Source organism: Babylonia areolata, chromosome 31, assembly GCF_041734735.1.
Source record: "Babylonia areolata isolate BAREFJ2019XMU chromosome 31, ASM4173473v1, whole genome shotgun sequence".
NCBI lineage: Eukaryota > Metazoa > Mollusca > Gastropoda > Neogastropoda > Buccinidae > Babylonia > Babylonia areolata.
This window is the reverse complement of record NC_134906.1, coordinates 3,418,848-3,428,847: the sequence shown is the minus strand read 5'-3', so window position 1 is coordinate 3,428,847 and position 10,000 is coordinate 3,418,848. Positions and strand designations below refer to the sequence as shown.

The 10,000-nt window shown below is 43.1% G+C and overlaps 2 protein-coding genes across 2 annotated transcripts in view; one reads left to right on the top strand and one right to left on the bottom strand.

The window, feature by feature from the left end:
- LOC143276089 (kelch-like protein 26) overlaps positions 1-1,589 on the top strand; it is a 16,042-nt gene extending 14,453 nt beyond the window's left edge. Inside the window, exon 9 of the mRNA XM_076580481.1 lies at positions 572-1,589. Coding sequence (XP_076436596.1) covers positions 572-669 — 98 coding nt within the window. The 3' untranslated portion in view covers positions 670-1,589. The remainder of the gene's footprint in view (positions 1-571) is intronic.
- Positions 1,590-8,403: 6,814 nt separating this feature from the next.
- Positions 8,404-10,000, bottom strand: part of LOC143275751 (glutamine synthetase 2 cytoplasmic-like) — an 8,859-nt gene continuing 7,262 nt past the window's right edge. The window contains exon 6 of the mRNA XM_076580029.1: positions 8,404-8,803. Coding sequence (XP_076436144.1) covers positions 8,434-8,803 — 370 coding nt within the window. The 3' untranslated portion in view covers positions 8,404-8,433. The remainder of the gene's footprint in view (positions 8,804-10,000) is intronic.

The window sequence follows — 10,000 nt, the reverse complement described above, 5'->3', positions numbered from 1 at the left end:
GGTTGATTGATTGATTGATTGATTGATATGGATATTTTTATAGCGCCTATCCTCGATCGGAGACCAAGCTCTAAGCGCTTTACAAACACGGGGTCATTTGCACCACAGGCTGTCTACCTGGGTGGAGCTGACTGGCGGCTTGCCACTGGGCGCTCATCATTAGTTTCCTGTGTCATTCAAGTAGATTTCACGCACGCACACATACACACTCAGACAGACATGTAACGTATTACGTGTATGACCGTTTTGTTGATTTACCCGACCATGTAGGCAGCCATACTCTGTTTTCGGGGGTGTCCATGTTCTTGTTTCCATAACCCACCGAACGCTGACATGGATTGCAGGATGTTCAACGTGCGTGTGTGATCATATACACACGAAGGGGGTTCAGGCACTAGCAGGTCTGCACATATCTCAACAGACCCTGGGAGATCGGAAAAATCTCCACCCTTTACCCAGCAGGCGCCGTTACCGGGATTCGAAGCCCGGGACACTCAGATTGAAAGTCCAACGCTTGAACCACTCGGCTATTGCGCCCGTCAAATCTCAATACTGTGTTATTATGTTGCAGGAGATGTATCCAATGTTGCCTGTACCCTTCTGGCCGTGCCCAAAATCCCTGTCAGCCAGAGAAAGATGGCCTATCGGCTTAGGTGGGTGATGTGGTGATGTGGTGACGCCATTCTTCTTCCCTCTGCTTTCGTCATCATGGAGAAGGCCTTGGAAACGTCACATGAGACAATGACGTCACTGTTACTGGTAACTTCAGCCCCTGGACTGGAAACGGAACCTGCCATAGATAATAAGCACGATGTGACGGAGTCGTTCGTTCATCACTACTTGTGCCCGCTGTGGATTGGTGCCAGGAGGTTTATTTTGTTGCTGAGATTTTTTTTTTCAGAAGTGGTCTTTACTTATTTATCTATTTATTCACTTATCTATTCATCCATTGATTCATTCATTTATTCATGCATTTATTCATACATTCATAGTAACCTTATTTATTGTAGCAAAGTCCAGCCACTAAAGTTAAGTACTCTTGAGGATGTGCCTTTTACGGGGGAACAACAAACTGAAAAATTATGTCTCACCTTTTATTATTACGTCTTGCAGTAGTTGGTGATGATGATGATGGAGTCTCACGTCGGACCGACGGGTGAGTAGACAGGTAGGCTTATCTGTCGGTGTGTGTCCTCATATGGGAGAAGAGGCCGATTATGGATGCGTAGCACTTCCCACAGGTGTTGCAAGGGAAAACGTCTCCAGAAGTTAAACCCTGCTTCCTTCGCTCACGCTTCTCCTTAATGGCCAGCGTTCTCTTGTTTTCAAACGTCTTTATGCCACTAGAGCACAGCATCCTCCAGCGAGAGCGATCAAGGGCATCAGTTTCCCAGGAAGCGATGTCCATGTCACAGGCTTTGAGGTTTGTCTTCAAGGTGTCCTTGAAGCGCTTGCAGGGTCTTCCAAGTTCCAAGCGGTGGCCTTCCTTCAGCTGGCCATACAGTAGCATCTTCGGGATCCTGCTGTCTGTCATGCGGACAACGTGTCCTGTCCAGCAGTAGTTAGTAGGAGGCTGCCAAAGGGCATGACTAGTGTTTTGGGTCCCTGCCAGCCTTGGTCAAGCAGATAGTATCTGCTCTTCCGTTTTGGTTTTTGTTTTTTTGTTTTTTTGTTTTTGTTGTTGGTTTTTTTGTTTTTTTGTTTTGTTTTTGTTTTTGTTTTTTTGTATGTGAAACAGATTGTTGTGAGTAGATTGGTCCCCACACTTCTGAGGCCTTCTTGAAAGGAGCACTGGAACTGCCTTACCCGCCTTCCCTGGCTCTGTTTCTTTAACACTGTTGGTTTTTTTTTGGTGGTTTTCGGTTTTCGTTTTACATGTGACTGGCAAATACTGCTGTGGCTTCAACTGTGGTATCGACCTTGCCTTGAATAATCAGCCTCACCTGTGATAATCAGTTGCGGCATCAGTCTCACCTTCCATATACCAGTCTCACCTATGATGTATTGTATTACTCCTTTTGTCACAACAGATTTCTCTGTGTGAAATTCGGGCTGCTCTCTCCCCATGGAGAGCATGTCGCTACACTGAGAGCGTCACCCTTTTTTTCGTATTTTTTTCTGCCTGGAATTTTGTTTTTGTTTTTTGTTGTTGTTGTTGTTTTTTCTATCGGACACACACACCATCAGTCTCACCTTTGATACTTGCCTCAGATCATCTGTGGTATTAGGTGTGGTATTATCCTTACCTGTGATATCAACTGTGATATCAGTCTCATTAGTTTCAGCAGCACCTGTGATATCAGTTGTGGTATCATCCTTACCTGTACGGAGTATCACTATCAGCCTTACCTGTGATATCAGCTGCCAAAGATTTTGTGTGTGTGTGTGTGTGTGTGTGTGTGTGTGTGTGTGTGTGTGTGTGTGTGTGTGTGTGTGTGTGTGTGTGTGTGTGTGTGTGTGTGCTGAATCAGCACAATCTGCAAGTTACGTGTATGCCTTGCTCCGTATCACGTGAAGACTTGTTGCGCGCATGCGCTGTCCCTGTGGTACTAAAGACATGCTACATTCCTGTGGTTTTCAAGACATGCTACATTCCTGTGGTTTTTAAGACATGCTACAATCCTCTGGTTTTAAAGACATGCTACATTCCTCTTGTTTTAAAGACATGCTACATTCCTCTGGTTTTAAAGACGTGCTACATTCCGATGGCTCCAAAGACATGTTACATTCCTGTGGTTTTAAAGACAAGCTACATTCCTCTGGTTTTAAAGACATGCTATATTCCTGTGGTTTTAAAGACATGCTACATTCCGATGGCTCCAAAGACATGCTACATTCCTGTGGTTTTAAAGACAAGCTACATTCCTGTGGTTTTCAAGACATGCTACATTCTGATGGTTCCAAGGACATGCTACATTCCGATGGTTCCAAAGACATGCTACATTCCTGTGGTTTTAAAGACATGCTACATTCCGACGGTTCCAAAGACATGCTACATTCCTGTGGTTTTTAAGACATGCTTCATTCCTGTGGTTCCAAAGACATGCTACATTCCTGCGGTTCCAAAGACATGCTACATTCCGGTGGTTCCAAAGACATGCTACGTTCCCATGGTTCCAAAGACACGCTGCAATTTATGTGGTTACAAAGACATGCTACAGTTCGATGATTCCAAACACATGCTACGTTCCGATGGTTCCAAAGACAAGCTGCGAGTCATGTGGTTTCAAAGACATGCTGTTTTCCAATTGTTCCCAAAGACATTACTTTTCCTGTATGGCTTTCCAAGTGACGTGCTATTTTCTGTGGTTCCAAATGGATAGGGGGGGAAAAATACCGGTGGTTGCTACCTTTCATCTTTCTAATTTTTCTCAGTCACTTTTTATTTAGTTATTTATTTGTTATTATTGTTATTATTATTAATATTATTATTATTATTAGTATTATTATTATTATTATTATTATTATTATTATTATTATCAGTTCTTTTTTTATTTAATTATTTATTTGTTTATGTACGCTTATAGTTGAATTCATCAAGTTTTTGCGCCTTAAACATATCATTATTATTAGTAGTAGTACTTTTTTTCATGTATTTATCTATTATTTATTCACCTTTTTTTTCTTTCTTAAGGCCTGACTAAGCGCGTTGGGTTACGCTGCTGGTCAGGCATCTGCTTGGCAGATGTGGTGTAGCGTATAATTATGGATTTGTCCGAACGCAGTGACGCCTCCTTGAGCTACTGAAACTGCAACTGAAACTCAGTCACTGTATTGCATTGTGTATTCACTAAACTGAATCTGTGACATGTGGAATGCACTGGTTGTTTTTTTTTTTTTTTTTTTTTTTTAATAAACTGTGTATGGAGTTTGTTAGCAGTCATGGTGAGCTGGTTAATTAAAAAAAATTAATGACCACGTCCAGGAAAACGACCATTTAATTATCGTCGTCGTCGTCAACTTTGCTTCACCCAATCGTTTGCAGCCACGGGTCTGTGTGTTTGATATCCCAGAGAATACGGGACGCGGTAACTGACTTGAGTTCTGGAACTTCGGTAGAAAGTAGATGGTACCACGTGTATGTGTGAGCGCGGAGGAGGTGGGGGGGGAGGTGTGGGTGTGTGTCTTTTTTTTTTTTTTTTTTTTTTTTTCATTTTTGCATTTATTCACATCTGCCTTTCTGAATATCGCCAGCCAAAAAGTCTGCTTGAAATAGTAGAAGTTAGCGTATTATCGGAGTATGACTGTGCACACACACTCGAGGAACCTTCTCTACTCTCACTCACACACAACCATACACACAACACATACACACACACACACACACACACACACGACAACGTTCATTGTTGTGGGGGGGGGGGAATAACTTTGGTGAAATTCAAGCAGATTCTATGGTATGCCTCACAAACAATCTGTCAAAGATTCCTGGAGCTGTCTCGTGGTTACACAGAATCTGTCATTCTGAACATACCCTGAAATGAACTTGAAGCGAATATTGATCACATCGTCACTAACGCACAGGCAGTAGACTGACAATGATTTATTTGTTATTTGTATTTGTATTTCTTTTTATCACAACAGATTTCTCTGTGTGAAATTCGGGCTGCTCTCCCCAGGGAGAGCGCGTCGCTACACTACAGCGCCACCCATTAATTTTTTTTTTTCCTGCGTGCAGTTTGATTTGTCTTTTCCTATCGAAGTGGATTTTTCTACAGAATTTTGCCAGGAACAACCCTTTTGTTGTCGTTGGTTCTTTTACGTGCGCTAAGTGCATGCTGCACACGGGACCTCGGTTTATCGTCTCATCCGAATGACTAGCGTCCAGACCACCACTCAAGGTCTAGTGGGGGAGCAGAGGGCGGAGGGGGGGTGGAGAAAATATCGGCGGCTGAGCCGTGATTCGAACCAGCGCTCTCTCGCTTCCAATGCGGACGCGTTACCTCTAGGCCATCACTACACATGATTTGCAAATGTGTGTGTTTATTCTGGCATCTGCATATGTTTCCCAACGATTATAATCATGCATGAAAAAAAGGTTCTTGTTTACTTATGCAATGGTCGTCTTATGTATGTGTGTATGTATGTCAGGATGTGTGTTAGTATTTATGTCAGTATGAATCTCAGTATGAATGTCAGTATGCATGTCAATATTTATGTCAGAATATATGTCAGAATAGATGTCAGTATGAATGTCAGTATATATGTAAGTATGACAGTATGTATGTCTGTAAATCAGTATGTATGTCAGTATGTCAGCTTGTATGCCAGTATGTATGTTTGCCAGTGTGTATACCAGTATGTATGTATGTATGTTTGTTTGTTTGTGTGTGTGTTTCTGAATACAGTTGTCAAAGAATTAAGATTTCTTGATTCTTATAATTCATATGTGTATGCAACAACTTATTGAACAGAGTGTCCACGTTTTTGTATGACTAGGAAATTGTGTGTTGATAGATCTATATATCTATTTGTTTCTTTACTTTGTCCATCTATTTCTGGAATGATGCACATAAAGGCAATTGATATGCACAGATGAATGTGCGTATAAATGTATACATGAGATATCTTGGCTGTGGATTAATGCTATTTCTTTACGGACTATGTATTTTTACAGACTGTGCATAAAAAGCATGTTGTCTACGTAAGTGTGCTTACATGGATGGATGGATGGATAGATGGATGGATGGATGGATAGAAGAAGCAACAAATGGGTGATGTTTTGTATGTCTGTGTGCCTATCAACCCATACATGCAGAAACAGAGAAGAACTGAGAGAGATATAAAGAGAGAGAGACAGAGATGGACAGAGAGAGAATGGGAAAGGAGAGACAGACAGACAGATAGACAGACAAACAGACAGACAGACGGATAACGACAGGTGCAGACAGACAGAGACAAAAACGAAGACAGGTACAGACAGACAGACAGACAGAGAGATAGACAAGACAGCCAGCCAGGCAGACAGACAGACAGATAGGCAAACAGACTGACAAACAGACATTCATAAGTAGAGCTAGAGACAAGAGAGAGAGAGAGAGAGAGAGAGAGAGAGAGAGGGCGGGGAGGGGAGAGGTCGGAGGATGGCAGACAGACAGACAGACAGACAGACAGACAGATAAAGACAAGGGGAGACAGACACAGAGAAAAACGTAAACAGAGACATACAGACTGACGGACAGGCAAAGAGAGAGAGGCGGTGAGGGTGGGGGTTTGGGGGGGGGGGTGAGTGTGGCAGACAGACAGACAGACAGACAACATACAGAAAAAGACGAAGGCAGGGAGACAGAGAGAAAAAAACAACAACAACAACTGTAAACAGAGACAGACTGACTGACAGACAGGCAAAGACAGAGACAGACAGAGACAAAAACGTAGACAGATATAGACACAGATAAACAGACAGAAAGACATAGAGTCAGAGAGAGAGAGGGGGGGGGGGGAGGGAGGGGGGGACCGAGACAGATATAGACACAGACAGACAGAGACCAAAAAGAAAAGAAAAGAAAAAAAAAGACACAGAGTGAGGTGAGAGAGATTCAGACCATAACAGTCACACCATAAAATCACCGATGTTTAATTGAATTTATCAAGAAAAAGGTGAAAAAGTATGGATTATTCTTGTTGAATAGATTACATCATAATGCAGTCCACATGAGTGTCTAGTTTCACAACGTGGGTACAGGTCTGCAACTACAAAAGCATATATATATATATATATATATATATATATATATATATATATATATATATATATATATATATATAATCATGGCTTTGTGGGTTTTACCACACACTGGTAGCAAACACTAAATGGAACAATAATAAAACAGTCAAGCCATATAAAATGCATCTGTTCATTATGAACAGCAAATGCTTTCTCTCTCTCTCTCTCTCTCTCTCTCTCACGCACGCACGCACACACACACACGCACGCACACACACACACACACACACACACACACACACACACACACACACACACACACACACGAGTCGATCTAATTTCATTTTTTGCACATTAAAATTTGTCTTTTTGAAACGACATATCAAAAAATGTACATACGACAGCTACACATATAATTCTTCTTTTTTTATTGACAAATACATTGAAAGATTTCTACTTCACCAGTACAAACAGAATCAGCTGACACCAGAGAATAGTTTTAGATAATCATGCAGTCTTTTTAGGAGACAACAAAATAAAATAAAATAAATTAAAATCAAATTAAATAAAACAAGAAAAAATAAAATAAAGGAAAATAAAAGAATATAAAATAAATTGAAATATTTTAAGATTTCCATTCTTGTACCGGAGATTTTTGGCGTGATATAAGGCCAAATCGATTCGCCGAAATCGCGTACTGGATTAGCTAATGCTCCGTCTATAGGTCTGTGTGTCTGTCTCTTTGTCTCTGTCTCTGTCTCTGCCTCTGTGTCCCTCTCTCAGTTTTTCTCTCTGTCTGTGTCTCTTCATTTATCACTCTCTCTGTCTGTCTGTCTGTCTATCTCTCTATTCCTTACATGAAGATTAATCACAAGACATTTCACGTTTATTCATGTTGGTATGATGTACGACATGACAATTCTACCATACATACTGTTACACAAAAAAAAACAACCTCAAAGAGATTGATGCTGATAAACTGAATCAAACTTCAGTTACATTTTTTAGTAGATGTGCACATTCACGCGGACGCACTCTCGCACGCGCGCATATGTGAACGTGGTGCGTTTTTGTGTGTGCTTCTTTGCATGTGCGCGTGAGTGCATATGTGTGTGTTGGGACGCGCGTTTTGTGTGTGTGTGTGCGTGCGCGCGAGCGCGTGTGTGTGTGTGTGTGTTCTTAGTAGTTATATCGCACGCAAGTGTGTGTGTATGTGTGTGTGTGTGACTCTGTATGTGTGTGTTTGTATGTGTGTGCGTGTGTGTGTGTGTGCGTGTGTGTGTGTGTGTGTGTGTGTGTGTGTGTGTGTGTGTGTGTGTGTGTGTGTGTGTGTGTGTGTGTGTGTGTGTGTGTGTGTGTGTATGCGTGTTCCAACGTGTAATTGTGTAATTGTCTTCACAATGAAAATCAACATCACAGCTCAATGACCAATTGCAAAATCGTAACACGAAAAAAACAAAAACCAATGGTCAGTACCACATCCAACTCACTCCACTTCCTCCCCCCCCACCCCACACCGGAAGTGTACTTCCCCATCCCGCAACCAACCCCACCGCCCGAATTTTTTTTTTTTTTCCCCAGGCAATCAAATTTACAGGAGCACATTTTCTTGTTAAAAAAATAAAATAAAAATAAAATAAATTAACAAAAAAACAAAAGAAAACAAAACAAAACACAAAAAACCCAACCACTGAGTCAAAATCAATTTAATTAATCAATTAAAGGAGCACATTTGTTGTAAAGAGTTAGCCACCTTGTCCACCACGTCACCACTCTTCCCACCGTTCCCCTCCCCTTTCCCTTCTTTCCCCCCCTGCCCCTTCCTGGCAGTAAGGGTTCTTGACGGTGGTCTCCCCTAGAACGATGATCCGCGTGAGGGCGCCCGTCACGAGGTAAGGGTCAAAGTTGGAGGCCGGGCGGCGGTCCTCCAGGAAGCCTTTGCCGGCGTCTGCCACGAGTCTCGGCACACGGATGGATGCGTTGCGATCCTCGACGCCCCAGCAGAACTGCTGGTAAGGCGCTGTGCAGAACCATCCCTTGAGGCGCTGCACATTGTCCTGACCCCCGCTGGGGTCGCAGAGCCCCAGGAAAGGCACGTGCGTCCTCTCCAGACGCTTGATGGCTGCCTCAATGTGTCTGTGTGTGTGTGAGTAAGGGGGTGGAGGGGGTGGGGTGGGAGTGGGGGTGGGGGGTGGGGGGTGAGGTAAGGAGAGGGGAAGAAGGGGAGGGGAGGGGAGGGAAGGGAGAGGAAGGTGGGGTTGGGTGGGTTGGAGGTGGTGATGGTGAGGGTGGGGAGAGGTGGTGGTGGTGGTGGTGGGGGTGGGGGTGGGTGGGTGGAGCGTGGGTGGTGGGATTAGAGGAGGAAAAGCAAGAGATGAGGGAAGTATGATCAGACAATTATTATTATTATTATTATTATTAATGATGTTCTTTAAAATGCCTTTATCATGTTATAACAGAGAATCGCATGGTAGAGAGAGAGAGAGAGAGAGAGAGAGAGAGAGAGACTTTGAGTGGTGGTATGGACGCTAGTCATTCGGATGAGACGATAAACCGAGGCCCCGTGTGCACATGCACTTAGCGCACGACGAAAGGGCTGTCCCTGACAAAATTCTGTAGATAAATCCACTTCGATAGTAGTAATGAATTTTTTGTTATCATAATTATTATTTATTTATCTATTTATTTATTTATTTATTTATGTAAGCTTATCTATATATATATACTTTTTTCGCAAGGCCTGACTATGCGCGTTGGGTTACGCTGCTGGTCAGGCATCTGCTTGGCAGATGTGGTGTAGCGTATATGGATTTGTCCGAACGCAGTGACTCCTCCTTGAGCTACTGAAACTGAAACTGAAACCACTTCGATATGAAAAACAAACAAACAAACAAAAAAACAAAACTGCAGGCAAGGAAAAAAAAAACACCCAAAAAACGGGTGGCGCTCTCTCCGAGTTTCACACAGAAATATGTTGTGAAAAAAGAAAAAAAGAAAAAGAAAAGAGAAATAGAGAAATACAAAGTACCGTGCTCCCATCCCTGCCCCTACCCCCCCCCCCCCCACACACACACACACACACACACACACACACACACACTCCATCACCACCACCACTCCACCACGCACCCCAACCAACACTCACACACACCATACCACCACCACCACCACACACCAACTAACCAACCCACTCCCACCCACCCCACACCACCACCACCACCACCACTCCACCACACACCTTAACCAACCCACCTCCACTCCACACCCCCACCCCACCCCACCCCACACCACCACCACCACCACCACCACCACCACACACCCCAACCAACCCAC